At 59.0% G+C, this 15,305-nt stretch overlaps 3 protein-coding genes across 3 annotated transcripts; 2 read left to right on the top strand and 1 right to left on the bottom strand.

Annotated features, from left to right (window-relative positions):
- Positions 1 to 692: 692 nt before the first annotated feature.
- Positions 693 to 3,981, top strand: PLICBS_001422 (uncharacterized protein; the record flags this gene model as incomplete). The annotated part of the gene is made up of 3 exons (XM_018317512.1): positions 693 to 1,302; positions 1,352 to 2,756; positions 2,814 to 3,981. The coding sequence occupies 3 exons, from the start codon at positions 693 to 695 to the stop codon at positions 3,979 to 3,981; spliced, it is 3,183 nt and encodes a 1,060-aa protein (XP_018183037.1).
- A 6,598-nt stretch (positions 3,982 to 10,579) lies between these two features.
- On the top strand, positions 10,580 to 12,569 carry PLICBS_001421 (uncharacterized protein; the record flags this gene model as incomplete). The annotated part of the gene is made up of 2 exons (XM_018317513.2): positions 10,580 to 10,622; positions 10,675 to 12,569. The coding sequence occupies 2 exons, from the start codon at positions 10,580 to 10,582 to the stop codon at positions 12,567 to 12,569; spliced, it is 1,938 nt and encodes a 645-aa protein (XP_018183038.1).
- Positions 12,570 to 13,255: 686 nt separating this feature from the next.
- Positions 13,256 to 15,305, bottom strand: PLICBS_001420 (uncharacterized protein; the record flags this gene model as incomplete). Its single annotated transcript, XM_018317514.2, has 6 exons — positions 13,256 to 13,591; positions 13,657 to 13,991; positions 14,043 to 14,478; positions 14,533 to 14,898; positions 14,957 to 15,192; positions 15,266 to 15,305. 6 exons carry the CDS (start codon positions 15,303 to 15,305, stop codon positions 13,256 to 13,258), a joined length of 1,749 nt encoding a protein of 582 aa, XP_018183039.2.

The raw sequence follows: 15,305 nt of genomic DNA, 5'->3' as shown, positions 1-15,305 counted from the left end.
CAGTCTTTGCCCCCTGTGCCCTGAAGCCCTCGGCTCCGGCTTCCCCGACGCCAAGGGTCGCCTCCAATTCCCCGCACGCCACCATTCTGCACACCATTCTGCACCAACTTCACCCGCAGCGGCATCGGCGTCGGACAGCTCAATTGGTGCGCTTCCCCAGGGGGAACCACGGACCCTTCCCAATGGCCACGCCAATTCCTCACGCTGCCCACTGCTCAGGCGACCAACGCGCTGACACAACAAACTATTGCCTCCACGCCACCCTTTGAAAGCATAATCGAGACCGTCACCATTTGCTTCTACGTTGCGGCCCGTGGCGGATCGTGACCGACTCGATGGCAGTTCGGGTTCCGACATCCCCGTGGATTCCAAGGGCTCATCCGGCCTCTTCCCCGAGAAGCTCTGTCGAGACCGCCAGCTCCATGTGGGGTGCGGTGGCGGCATCTGGAATTAACCGTGGCATGATGAGTGCCATGGCCACTAGCAGGCGGCACTCGAATCATCCTTGTGTACGCGCGGGCTGTTGTGCAACTCCACCGACCGTTGAAGGCTCCCGTACGGGTTACCCTCTCGGGGATGCGGCTTGCGCCGAAGGTTGAAAAGGCATCTCCCACCAGATGTTCTCAGAACTCTTTTGCTCCTCACTGCCAATTTGCCTCGACTGCTGGCATCGACCGTTTCCCTAAGCGCCAATGTCGTCCTCCAAAGAAACAGTCGTCGTGCGCCCGAAAGGGATCCCTCCTCGCGAGGATGACGCCCGACCGGATTACTGCAACGAGGCAGTTTTTCGCAGAAACTGCCTCCCCACGCGTTCGTACTACATCCCGGAATCCTCAGTTGAGCTCAATGGCACCTGGGATTTCCACCTGTCGTCGACCGCCGCCGGTGCGCCCGACCCGACCGACTCTGACATCGTGGACTGGAAGCCTCTCGCGGTCCCCGGCCACTGGCAGCTCCAGGGATACGGAAAGCCGTGGTACACAAACACCCAGTTTCCCATTCCCGTCTGCCCGCCATATGTGCCGACGGAGAACCCCACGGGCGTCTACCGCCGAAGCTTCCAACCACCCGCAGGCTGGCCCCGTGATTCCCAGCTGCGGCTGCGCTTCGACGGCGTCGACAGCGCTTACCACGTCTACGTCAATGGAGCTCTAGTCGGCTACGCGCAAGGCTCGCGCAACCCCGCTGAGTTTGACATTGGCAAATACGTGGATCGCGATGGGCCCAACGAGTTGTTTGTCAAAGTCTATCAGTGGTGTGATGGTACCTATATTGAGGATCAAGACCAGTGGTGGCTCTCAGGTACGTGCTCTGTCAATATCCTTGGGTGCATTCAGCTAACACTGTCTAGGCATCTTCCGCGACGTCCATCTCATCTCTTTCTCGGAGAGCTTGAGGATTGAGGACTGGTTCCTGAGAACTGAGCTCGACGCCGAGTATAAAGACGCCACTCTGCGGGCGGCCGTCGACGTGCAGACACACAACGATGCAAAGCTCATGTTGACGCTATCTGAGCTTCAAGAGAACGGTGGCGCTGTGATAGGGTCCGTCGAGGCCGCGATCAGCCCCAACGACACAAAGGTCGACCTCAGCCTGCCCGTTTCTAACCCTCAAAAGTGGACTGCAGAGACGCCCAATTTGTATTGTGTCGAGCTCTCTTTGAACAGTGACAGTGGTCTCCCGTGCGCTGTCAAGCAGCGATTGGGATTCCGCAAGGTTGAGATCCTCGACGGTCTCTTGACTGTCAATGGTACCCCCATCCAACTTCGTGGTGTCAATCGACACGAGCACCATCCGCTGCACGGCCGTGCTGTACCTATGGACTTTGCGAGACAGGACCTTCTTCTCATGAAACAGTACAACGTCAACGCCCTGCGATGCTCCCACCAGCCCAACAACCCCAAGCTCCTTGACTTGTGCGACGAGATTGGCCTATGGGTCATGGACGAGGCGGACCTGGAATGCCACGGCTTCTATGATGCCGTGGCACGACCGCAGGACATCGCAGAGGAGATTGACTACGAAGAGCGCAAAAAGTTTACATTCCCGCAGGCCGCCAAGTACACCACAGACAACCCGTCATGGGAGGCGGCTTACGTGGATCGTGCTCGCTCGCTGGTCCAGCGGGACAAGAATCACCCAAGCATCATCATTTGGAGCCTGGGCAACGAATCCTTCTATGGCTGCAATCACAAGGCCATGTACAAGTACATCAAAGCGTTTGATCCAGAGCGGCCCATTCACTACGAAGGCGACGTTCACGCCGAGACGGCGGACATGTATAGCTACATGTATCCCCCGATGGACCGCCTTATTAAGCTTGTGGAAGAAGAGGGCGTCGAGAACGGCAAGTTCACCAAACCAATGATTCTGTGTGAGTATGCCCATGCCATGGGTAATGGCCCAGGCGGATTGGAGGATTATGAGAAGGCCTTCACCGATTACCCTCGTCTCCAAGGCGGCTTCATCTGGGAGTGGGCCAACCATGGCCTGTGGAAAGAGAACGATGGAGGAGATGGCGGGTACTATGCCTACGGTGGCGACTTTGGCGACACTCCCAACGACAGCACTTTCGTCATGGACGGCCTTCTCAACAGTTTGCACCAGCCTATGCCAGGGATGGATGAGCTGAGAGTGGTAAACCAACCAGTCCTTTTCGAGGTCGTCGACGGCCAGCTCATCGTGGAGAACCGATATAACTTCCTGGAATTGGACGGCCATACGCTCACATATACGGTGAGATATTTTGACGACGGGTAAGCTCACACGTTTCGCTCGAGCTCGCAGGTGACTTGGTATTGACATGAGTACAGCGAGACCGTGACCAGCAGTGGAGAACTAAGCCTCCCCGGCGTCAGGCCGGGAGCAAAGGCGCCGGTGACGGAGCTCCAGAAGCTCATGCCAAACAATTCAAGCACCGGACGGGATGCCTACCTGTCTCTGTCAGTCACATTGGCGAAGCCAACACTTTGGTCATCGCCTGATCATGAAGTTGCCTCGTTCGAGTATCAGCTTGCCTCTTCGCAAAGTGTCCCTCGCAATGTCCGTCCCACCCTCAATGGGAATTCTCATGGTGTTCCTCGAGAGCTGTCCGTGTTTGAGTCTCGGGAGAGCACGATAATTAGCGGAGACGGCTTCGAGTTCTCTTTTGACAGCGCTCGGGGTGGGCTCAGGAGCTGGATCTCAAAGCAGCGGACCCTGCTTGAGCCTGACCCTGAAAATGGGGCGGCGCTATATCCCTCCTTCTGGAGACCGGCTACGGACAATGACGTACCGCTGTCCCTACCCTACTGGAAGCGATTCGGGCTTGACCAGTTGACAAGTCAGCTTCGATCCATGAGCGTCGACAAGGCCGATCCCCACGCGATCGTTGTCAGGGCGCATACATTTTTCTCTGCCCCCGTGCTTGCCTGGGGCTGGGACTGCGAGATGGAGTACACCATAAAGTCAGACGGTTCATTGAGGGCCTATGCCACTCGTATGACCCCGTCGGGATACAAGCCAACACACGTCCCCCGAATCGGCTTCAACCTGCGCCTCAGCAAGGCTCTTTCCGAGGTCCAATGGTTCGGCCACGGGCCTGGGGAAAGCTACCCTGACAAGAACGCCGCAGCGCGTACCAATATCTGGAAACAGTCCGTGCCCCAGATGCAGGTGTCCTACGACGTTCCCCAGGAGAACGGCAATCGCGGTCGCACCCGCTGGGTTGAGGTCACGGAACCCGGAGAGTCGTTGACGGGCATCCGAGCGATTCGCATCGGTGACGAATCCTTCTTCGACTTTGCTGCCTCACACCATAGTGCGCAGACTATTCAGAACGCGAAGCACCCCGATGATCTCGTCGAGGACGACGCAACACTGCTCCGGCTGGACGCCAAGGTTGCGGGTGTGGGCACAGCGGCCTGCGGGCCAGGGGTGCGCGAGGATCTCTTGGTCAAGTGCGAGGAAATTAGCTTCGGGTTTGAGCTCAGGAGTCTCTGACCTGCGAGTCGCGGGCCAAGTTGCATTGACAGGACGGCTGGCGGCGAAGCGAACGGCCCGAGGGTGTAACTGCTGGTGTTGTATCCTGATACATGTCTGGGTCGTTATGTCATAGTCCTCCGCTCAAGGACGAATAGATTCATATTTATATGAGGCCCTCCGAGGTGTTGCACAGTGGCTGCCACGATCATTTACTTTGTTTTCCGTTAGAAACCTGCCGTATGACTGTGCGGATGAATCCATTTCAAGTTAGTTAGTTAGTTAGTGTGTTTTCCGTCCAGCGGCCGTGAGGCCGCTCAGGTCCCTATGGGGCACAGGACGTGCTGAGCTAGTGGGTCTATCCTACGTTATCGATACAGGTTCTGGTGGGTCACTCAGAGATTACCTCCTCGGATCCCCCCTCTTCCCTATCGCGAAAAGTAAACAAACCACCATCCAGCATTTCATCGGCTCAGAGGCGCTCCGATTCGTGCTCGGTGCCCGTCAGCGGGTCGTCCAAGCGCGGCATCCAAGTGCCGTGTTCTGTAGGCCTCGAAAGAAGCCATCGTCGGAGGCTGCAAGAGCGGCCTCAATTGACCCGGGCGGGCAAAGGGTGGTGCGACACCCTCCGCCTACACGGGCAAAGAATATGTATCGAACATGCAAAAGTACAAAGGAAAGAGAGAAGGGAGGGTGGAGCGGCTTGCCTAGTAGCGAGGACGCGCCCATTCGAAGAACGAGCTTGCCTTCGCCAGCTTGACGAACTTGTCGAAGTCTCTGCCTATTGCACGATTGACTGCCGCAGTCGGTGAGGGGGCCAGCCTCATCCGATGTCGCGGCAGGATCTTTCGGCAATAGAAGAGATGACTCGGTTCTTTTCGTCGGCCACATGAACATGTTAGCCGCGCGTCGTCGTGGTTGAATCTCTCGTGGTAGTCGGCAAAGTCTCCGTGACGAGACCGTGCCGCGAGCAGGTGGTGGAGCAGTGGTCGTGGGAGCTCTAGCTCTGGTGGGCAGCCGATGGCAGGCTTGAGATGCAGTGGCTTGTATTGGTCGGGTGCAGAGGCGTCCCACCAGGCTTCAAAAGCGTCTCTGGGCTGCTGCCGGGCAGTCCTGCGCAAGTGAGCGAGTGTCGGGAGAGCGTCTGCGGGTTTGGGCAAGGAGGTGGCCGCCTTCGCTAAGGCGTCCGCCTGCTCGTTGCCCGCAATGTTGGTGTGGCCAGGGATCCAGCGGACCTCGACGGCGCCATGCGCCGTGGCCAGAGCCTGAAACTCGAGGAACACTTCCTGAGAAGAGTCCGCGGGCATGCCTCCCAGGCAGGTTGCGACCCCGAGATTATCGAGGCACACAAAGATGCGTCGTGGGCTAGGGAGGTTCAGTGCAGCACGCAATCCCTCAAGGGCGCCCTTGGCTTCGGCGTCGAAGACCTCCGCTGGGCCAAGGCGGCCGTTGCCAGTCGTCAAGGTATGTCCGTCGCGATGGATTACATAGCCGTACCCAGCGGCCTTCTCCTTGGAGAGGGATCCGTCTGAGTAGACGATGAGCGTCTCACGAGGGATAGACCGGAGCCATTCCAGGAAGTCTTTTGCAGACTCGTCTTTCGACGCGGTCTGTAGGGTCGTCGCGTGCTCGTCGAAACGGCGGGGCAGGAGCAGTGGTCGCGTGCTGCGAGGTAGCAGCTGATCGCTGCGTCTGAGTCTAGTCCGGAAAGCCTCGCGAGGCATCTGGTACTTCAGCTTGATCGACCTATGGATGGTCGGCGGCTTCGGCTGCAGTGTGCGTTTGGCCAGCGGGTGTGCCTCATCCACACGCTTAAGGCGGGCTGCGAAGCGCATCCGGCGAGTTTCGAGCAACTGGGCGATCGGCGGGATGCCACTCTCACGATGCAGCGCGGCGATAGGCGTCGTCCTCCAGACTGGCAGAACGGCACGCATAGAGTTGTGAAGCGACTTGTTCATCTTCCGCAGCAGCTGCTGGATTCCGGAGGAGCCCTCCTTCGTGGGCTGGCTCCAGCGAGGGGCTCGCAATCCAGGGTACCAGGCCTCGGCGCCGTGGAGCAGCACTGGCTCGACACAGGCTCGGACGGCTCTTTGCATAGCGCTCGGGAGTGGGCCATGTTTGGTGTTGGCGAGCCCTCGCAAGTGGTGTGCCACGGCTTGCGCCTTGGCTGTCCATTTCTCGACGTGGGTCTTGAACGTCAGAGTGCTGTCGAGCCAAATGCCTAGCCAGCGCATCGCTTTTTCCGGGCGTCTCTCGCCCTCGTGGAAGATAGGCGGCGACACCCTGGGTTTGGTTCGGCAGAAGTGCATGACCTCAGTTTTTGCAGAGTCGAAGCTTATTCCGTTGGCGGCGCCCCATGTTACGAGCTCGCTGACATAGCGCGACGCCCTGTCGGCCGTCGACTCCAGCGAGTTTCCTAGGCATAGGATACCGGTGTCGTCGGCATAGCCGAACCGACCCTTCGGATTGCCCAGGCGATAGATCGGCTCTGTATAGAGCAAGAAGAGGATGGGCGAGACGGGCGAACCCTGCGGCAGCCCGCACTGGAGCGGGGAACTGGGTGTGGTAATATCCTGATATCGCACGCACGCCGAGCGGTCTGACATAAACGAGCCAGCCCACCGTGCGAGATGCTCAGGCCATCCCTGTTGACGGAGGCGGAGGATCAGTCGGTTGCGGAGGACGGTGTCAAAAGCCCCCTGGATGTCCATTGTCACCAGCGTGGCGACCAGTCCGCGAGCGAATGCTTCTTCGATGTCGTGCACGAGAGCAGCCACGAGGTCAACAGCGGATCTCTTCGGCAGGGCTCCAGCTTGTTGCGGATGGAGCACACCATAGTGGATGGACGCCCACGCTAGACGGCGTGCGATGAGCCTCTCAAGACCCTTGCCTAGGCAGGAGAGCAGCGAGATTGGTCGCCAGGCGCGCGGTGTCGACAAATTCCGACGACCCGGCTTCGCTATCATGACCACTTCCGCCTCCCTGAATGGTTGAGGATGGTGGCCTAGTCGGAGGCAGCCCTCGTAGAGGCGACGGACATGTTCGCCGATGATATGCCAGGCGGCTTTGAGCATATTGACAGTGATGTTGTCGGAGCCGGGGGATGTGTTTCCCGTGCGGATGGTCGCGTCCTGCACCTCGGCCAGTGATACATCCTGGGAGAATGGTATCGCTCTAGTCGCGGCGACTGGGACCCACGGGTCGGCTATGTCGTCTTCTGAGGTTCGCCTTTCCAGCGTGGCTCGTCGGAGGGCATTGGCTTTGTCGAGCTGCGTTTCGTGTACCACGCCATCCACCTCGAGGGGTGGTGGTTGGAAGGCACCTGGCGACTTCAACCATCGGACGGCTTTAAACACAGATGAACTGTCGTTAAAGCTGTCGATGAGATTGCGCCAGTATCGCCGTTTAGCTTGGCGGACAACCCTCTGGAAGTCTTTCTTGGCGAGCTGAACTTCGCGGCAAAATCCAAGGGGATAGACTCTTCTGATCGCGCGGTATTCCGCTGCGGCCAGGCGGCATTCCTCGGTCCACCATGGGGCGCTGCACCCTTGCTTTCGAACGGGGCGACCGGCCACCTTCGCCGCCGTTTGGAGGAGGCGCACCAGGGCGGATGCAAGAGCATCAAGGTCATCGGTAGTTGAAGTCGGGGCTGGGATATCCACTGACCCATACTGGACGAGATCTACGAACCGCTTGATCTCGTCTTCCGTCGTGACGCGGACTTTTCCAGGTGGTATTGGCGCTACGCCCACCTCCGGGAGCGCTATGCTGAGCGTGAAGTGGTCGGAACTAGTGGCCAGATGGTCCTCCACGACTGCCTCGGACAGTGGTACATTCGAGAAGGCAAGGTCTATGGTATTTCCATGCGGGTTTGTAGGCACGTCGGTCGGGTTGAGCAGGCTGAGACTCGACTCTGATGCCCAGTGAGCGATGTCGTCGCCCCGGCCATCGAGACGACCGGTCTGCCAGCTGTAGTGTTTAGCGTTGAAGTCTCCCGCGACCAAGCACCTGCTCGGCGGGCTCCAGGCAAGGAGTATGTCAAGAGCCCCGTCGAAATCAGGCTGTCGGTAGCAGTTGACTATCGTCGTATTGTTGATGGTGAGCCAGAGAATGTCACGAGTTGTCGCGGGACGCCGTTGGTCGGCCGTTAGGCCGGGGCGTCGCCGGACGTATGTCATGACTCGTGGGCGGGTAGTATTGTTGGTCCAGCTATCGACTGGAGAAAAGGTATCATATGCTGGGTGAGTTTTAGTGAGACAGCGGCCATATTTAGCTTCTGTCCAGGGCTCTTGCAGCAGGACAACGTCGTATTGCTCAGAGTCCGCAAGGGCAAGGGCGCAGTCGTGTGCTGGTGGGATCTTGCCCACGTTCGCTTGGAAGATTCGTAGAGTCTTCTTGCCGTCTTGTCGAGCACGGGTATGCCTCGTCATGGGTCATGCGCGATGGGGTCGATGCGTCGCTTCTTGGAGGGGGAGGCAGGTCTGCTCGCGGGCCGAGGAGTCGTGTCCACGATGATAAATGGCGGGGTTATAGTCATGGTTGGGCTGAGAGTCGAGGTCTCGCTCTCAGCTCTTGAAGTGTTGGCTTCAGGCTCGATTTGGCTGTCGTTGGGCTGGGGAGCGCTGGGGGGCGTGCTGCCGGGCATGCTGCTGGGCGTGCTGCCGGGCGTGCTACCGGGCGTGCTACCAGGAGCAGAAGGGCTGGGGCGGTCGTTCGCCTCAGGTGCGCTCAATGGCGCCGGTCCGGGTGAGGGGTTCACGGTCTGAGGCGATCCTCCGTCCGGTGGAGGGAGCGCGTCCGCCTGAGCCGTGCCTTGCCTTAGCTGGGCGGATAGCTGGGCGCCCATTTCTCGGACGCGGGTTTTCTCTTCCTTGGTCAATCGGCGGAAGGCGCCATGGGATCGTATGGGACGAGCCGGGCATTTCAGGAAATCTGCGGCATGCGGTCCGAGGCAGTTGCCGCACTGCTCCGGCGCTGCGCAAGAGGAGTCGTCGTGTCCGACCTTGCCGCATCGCTTGCAGGACGGTCGGCGGTCGCAGCTATGTCGGGCGTGGAAGTCCCAGCATTTGTCGCATTGGCGGGGCGCTACGGGTTTGTCGATGTATCGGGCCAGCCTGCTAGAGCCGAAAAGCCGCCAGGGTTTCTGCGTGGGTTTGAGGAAAGACACGAGGAGTGTCTTGACAGGAAGATCGTTTGAGTCGTGACGACTAGGGCGGATGTTGACGGCCGTCTGGCCGGTTTGGCAGGTAATTTCGCTTTTGAGGGCTTCGTCGTAGTCGGCTTCGTTGCCTTGGACATCAGTGAGCCTGCGAGGACAATTGGATACGACGTAGGTGTACCATTTCTTGCTGACTTCAACGGATTTCGCGCCGAGAACGTCAGCCCATTCGGACTGGCGCTGGACGATGAGGTCTCTAATGGTTGCATCCGCGGTGCGAATAGCCCAGCCCGAGTTTACGGGGAAGGCTGCCGGGATTTGGTGGAGGTCGATGCCGACTTTCGCGGCGATGTGGGTCCGGATCGCGTACGATTCGAGCTTCCTCGCCGGTGCTTCGGCGTCAAGTCGCACAAAGACCCGGAGGTCCTCTTTCGGTGGGGCGGGGATTGGTCGTCCCTGGAGACGTATTTCAGCTGTTTGTTGTGGTGCAGATGGCGGGGCCTCTGCAGAGGGGGTGGTGGCGTGGCCCGCAGGGGCCTGGAGAGGACTGTGACCGGCAGCAACGCTGCTGTACGTCGGCGCCGTCACGGGCGGCAGTATCGAGAGAGACTGGCGCCAGAAATCGAGGAAGCTGGTGGCGAATTGGTTCGCGAAGGTATGCTCAATTCCAGAAGTGAACTGCTTCGCGGCCTGGTCGAATGATTCGCAGAATGCATGGAAGACTGCTAATTTGGCGTTGTAGGCATCCGTTTGCTCTTTTGCGACCCGGTTGGCGCCTTCGACGATGGAGATAGGCTCCAGAATGGGTTCTAGCGAGGGCCTATACGGCGCGAAAGCAGGCTGCGCACCCTCCGTAGCAGCAGAGTTGGAGAGTCGGAGTAGAGGCGAAGATGGCGTCTGGGCCAATCGCCGTGGCGCCGGCGAGACACCGATCGGCCGGTCCACGACCGGAGAACTGTTTCGGAGCTGGGCAGCACGGGCCCGATCGGCAAAAGTTAGGGGAATGTGATTATCCAGATCAAAGGGATCTGAGCCGGCATGCGAGCCCGTGGCAGTTGCCATGGCCGCTGCCAAAGCCAGCGCAGAGCGCGGCTCGCAGAGTTGGTGGCACAACTGTTAATCAAATTGGTATAGAATGCGCTACTTTCTTAACACTTGCATGCCAAGAAAGTATGATGACAAAGGAAGGTGTGAATCCATTTCAACTTTTAGTTGAGTGCCGGTGTAGGGTAGCCAGGCCCAAATGTACAACACCGCGATAAGATAAGCCACGGTAGCAGCGTCATAAGCTTGAGGTTTGATGGTGGGGCCTTGCCGGTTGACTCAACTCAAGTTACTCAACACTCGAAGTCCCAATTCCGAGGCGCTTAAATTGCTCTGAGTGCGGTCCCCCGACTCATTATTGCGAGGTCCAGTGGGATCTATCAACAACTCAGACTGAGACGCGCTGAAGCATCCGCGATGGCGAGCCGCAACGAGGAGCTCCTGAAACGACCGCTTTACGGTAACGCGACCTGCCCCGCCATGGCTGAGGAATCACACTGACGGCCGCGCAGTCTACGACCTGCCGGGAGAGGTCCTGGAGACGCTGACGCTCAAGGCCGACTCAGACTCAGTAGTCGTGCCCGAGCCGGAAGTGTCGCGCTCACCAAAGGACAAGAGCCCAAACGCCTCTACCGATAACCTCGTCGGCTCGCAGGCCTGCTCACTCTGCGGGCTGACGTTTGCCACCCTGCTGGACCAGCGCAGCCACCTCAAGTCGGACCTGCACCACTACAACCTCAAGCAGAAGCTTCGCGGCCTGAAGCCCGTCTCGGAGACTGAGTTTGAGAAGCTGATAGGCGACCTGGACGAGTCCCTGTCCGGGTCCGATTCCGATGACTCCGAAGACGAGGATGAGGATGGGCGGCAGGAGTCTACGCTGACGGCGCTGCTCAAGAGGCAGGCGAAGCTGGCTGACAAGAGGGGTGACGCGGAGGACGATGAGAATGATGATGAAAACGCAATGCGCCGCCGGAACAAGTCCAAGCCACCTCTCATATGGTTCAGCTCACCAGTCCTGCCCGAGAAGTCGTATTTCGGGCTCTACCGGGCAATCCTGACGGGGCAAGAGCTACGAAACACAGATCTGGTCGACGTGCTACGAAAGAAACAGGTTGAGCCCATATCCGTACCGAAGCCGGCCAAGGATGGAACTCTGCCGCCCATAGCCTACAAGGGGCCTCACATCTTCTTGTGCATGATCGGCGGCGGCCACTTTGCCGCCATGGTCGTCTCCCTCGCGCCTCGGCCATCCAAGTCGGGCACCACCATGAACCGCGAAGCCACCGTCTTGGCCCACAAGACGTTCCACCGATACACGACCAGGCGGAAGCAAGGCGGCTCGCAGTCCGCAAACGACAGCGCCAAAGGCGCCGCGCATTCTGCCGGTTCAAGCTTGCGCAGGTACAACGAGCAAGCTCTAGTCGCCGACGTGAGGGCTCTCCTGCACGACTGGAAGGCTCTCCTGGATACGTCTGAGCTGCTCTTCATCCGCGCCACGGGGACGACGAACCGCAGGACGTTGTTTGGGCCCTACGAGGGCCAGGTAATCCAGCACAACGACACGCGCATACGCGGCTTCCCATTCAGCACGAGGAGAGCCACGCAGAATGAGCTCATGCGATCGTTCATCGAGCTCACGCGCCTCAAAGTCCGAGAGATTGACCCGGAGAAGGAGGCCAAGGAGACGGAGCCGGCCGCGACTCCGACAAAAGCAGCCAGCCCAAAGCCATCGAAACCAAAGCTATCGGAAGAGGAAGAGACGGCATTGCTGCACACCTCCCAGCTACAAGCATTCATCCGAAGATCAAAACTACCCGCACTCCTCTCCTACCTCACCAACAACGGCCTGACCGCAGACTTCGAGTTCCAGCCCAAGGAGCAGAACCACCACGCGCCCCGGCCGCTGCACCTCGCCGCCGCGCAAAATTCGTCTCCGCTCGTCCTCGGCCTCTTGACCAGGGGAGGCGCAAACCCGCTGCTCAAGAACGCCGAGGGCAAGACGCCGTTTGAGCTCGCCGGCGACCGGTCCACGCGCGACGCCTTCCGCGTTGCCCGATCCGAGCTCGGCGAGGGGAAGTGGGCGTGGGACGACGCCAAGGTCCCCGTCGCAATGACCAAGGCGGAGGCGGAGAAGCGCGACGAGCGGGAGAAGCAGGACGCGGAGCGCAAGGAGGCGGACCGGCGGAAGGCCGAGGAGGAGCGGCTGCGTAAGGAGGGGCCGCAGGTTGTTGATAGTAAGACGACTCGCGGGGGCACGACCCTGGCCGCTGGAATGGCGAAGACGGCGCAGGAGAAGAGAGAAGATGAGGCGAGGGGTCTCACGCCGGAGATGAGGATGAAGCTGGAAAGAGAGAGGAGAGCCAGGGCGGCGGAAGAGCGACTGCGGAGGATGAAGGGCGGGGCGTAAAACCTCGCTTTCACTGTCCATAGCCAAAAGAATGAAGCATGAGATATCCAGGCAAACCGTGACTAGGCGTGATACTTCCTCCACCATTATTGAGTGCAATGTGTCGCTTTTGTGGTGACAAGCATGCTCGGCGTAGGTCTGAAAGAGCATCGAAGCCGTCCGTCGTTCCACAGCCCGTCAATCTCACTGTGCGACGCCGAGGACAGAACCACACACATGATGAACATGGAGGGGCGCACCGATTTTCCCCTTCCAAATTCGCAACGCAACTTACCTAGAGCCGCCATTCAATGCCAGATGGCCGAAGACGGCAAAGCTGGTGCCACTTGGTGATACATCTCTTACAACTCGGACTTCTGTAGCGGTGAGCTACATCACGGCGACGTGACACACTCAGTCAGGTCAGGCACCTACGACGATGTGCCTGCATAGCAGTGCTGACAAGGCATGAGCTAGGGTCATCACTGTCTCGACGAGATTCGCGTGCGCTATTCTGATCGTTTAATATGCGAAGTGTACATGTGTACCGCCATCGATAAGTCCGATGCGGGTCGTGCGAGCTCGCTGTCTACGCAAAAAGTTGAAAAGCTGATGTGCACACTGAAAGACGACAACATACTCTGTAACCGAACACCAAAGACGGCCAGACGCCCCCCAAACTCCGACATGTCGATGCATCCGACACTCTACAGCTTGGCGCCGTTCTTCTTCCGCCGCTGGGCCTCCTTGTCTTTGAGGAGCCGACGCAGGATCTTGCCACTGGGACTCTTGGGGATGGCATCGATAAATTCGACGCCGCCCTTGAGCCACTTGTGTCGTGCCTTGTGATCCTCAACGTGCTTGCAAATCGCAGCGATAACGTCAGCGTCCGAGGTGTTGCCCACGGCGGCCGTCGCCTTGACAACATATGCCTTGGGGACCTCGCCCGCCCAGTCGTCAGGAATAGGGATGACGGTGCAGTCGGACACGAAGGGGTGTGCGAGAAGATGCGCTTCAAGCTCTGCCGGCGCAACTTGATGACCCTGACATGACCCGTCAAATTAGCGTCGTTGAGATTTGTTTACGGCTCAAAGGAGCGAGTCCATACCTTGACTTTGATGAGCTCCTTTATGCGATCTGTAACAACAAAGTGCTCGTTCCCGTTTTTCGACTTGCGCACGAGAACTTCGTCACCCGTCTTGAGCCACCGCCCATCGTCATCCCAAACGAACGTTTCCGCGTTGGCCTTTTCGTTGTTGAGATAGCCGAGAACGACTGACGGCGACTGGACGAGCAGCTCGCCGCGAGTCTCGTGCTCCGTAACCTCCTTGCCCTCGGCGTCAATGATCTTGGCAATACAGCCCGGAACGAGTGGCCCGGATGAGCCGAACAGCGTGTCGGTCTCGATAGTGTTGAGGATAGAGGGCGACGCTTCCGTCATGCCTATGTTGACACATGTTAGCCACGGAGGGCACGGCGTGAATACTTGGTCACGCGGGGAAGACTTGCCATAGCCTTGGCCGATGCGCCAGCTCGGATACCGTTTCAGCAAGTCATCAATGACTTCCGAGCCCAACGGGGCAGCGCCGCTAAACACCCAACGCACGCTGCTCAGGTCGTACTTATCGCACTTTTCCCGGTTGGAGATCATCTGAATGAGCATGGGCGGGACGACGCTCAGCTGCTCGATCCGGTAGTTTTGTACAGCCGCAAGCACGCTAGTGAGATCGAACTTGGGGAGCACGACAACTTGGTCGCCACGGAAGTGGCCCACAAGCCCGACAAGCACGAGCCCGTAGATATGACTGAAGGGTAGGACACCGAGGGTCGTCTGCGTCTGGAGGCCGATCTGGTCGCGCGCCACGGAGTCGGACGCGCAGATTTGGAGAACGTTGGCAATGACGTTGCGGTGAGAGATCATAACGGCTTTCTAACGAGAGTAAGATGGAGCCCACAAAGTCAACCGAAGGGTGCTGCTACTTACGGGCAAGCCTGAGGTGCCGCTTGAGTAGCTCAAGTACGCTGTCTGCCGTGCGCCTTGACCCTTTGACCACTTGAGTGGCGACAAAGCAGGTAACGCCTTGCCCTCCTCGATGAGGTCCTCAATATTTGAATGGGACACATTATGAGGGACGTTGGGGACGGGTAGAATAAAGATTCGGTCGAGGGGCAAGCCGGCGCCTTCAGCGGCCTTGAGGGCGTTTTCAAGAAGCGGGATGCAGGTGAAGAGAGCTTTGGCGCCGGATGTGCGCAGCTGATGCTCGAGCTCCTGGTGCGAGTAGGCAGCGCTGGCGGGAGTGACAACGCCAGAGAGGCGGTGGACGGCGTGAGTGAACGGGATGTAGTCGATCTGGTCGATGGCTTGTCAGCTTATTTCTCCGGCCAGACTGATAAGCGGGCCCACGCACCGTGTTCAGAGAGTACAATGCGACGACGCGATCCCACTCGGTACCTTCATGGGGGTTGAAGCCTAAGCGCTTGCCAATGGCGCGAGAGAGATGGTCGACTCGCTCGGCGACTTGGGCGCTGCTGCGCGTGGTACCGGTAAGGCCACATGTGTACGGCGGCCGCGAGAGAGCGAAAAGTCGGCGGCCATACTTCTCAGAGTTGACAAATTCCTCGACGGTAATGGAGTCGGGAGGGACTGCAGCTGGTCAGTTGTCTGGGCGAAACGGCCGATCGTTCACGGCATTGGAGGCGGCGCACGGCGCACGCACCTGGCAGCTTGGGAGACCAAGGCGGGGGTAGGAAGACCAT

The sequence above is a fragment of the Purpureocillium lilacinum genome (assembly GCF_023168085.1).
Source record: "Purpureocillium lilacinum CBS 284.36 DNA, scaffold_1, whole genome shotgun sequence".
Classification (NCBI taxonomy): Eukaryota; Fungi; Ascomycota; class Sordariomycetes; order Hypocreales; family Ophiocordycipitaceae; genus Purpureocillium; species Purpureocillium lilacinum.
This window is presented reverse-complemented; position numbering and strand designations above follow the sequence as displayed.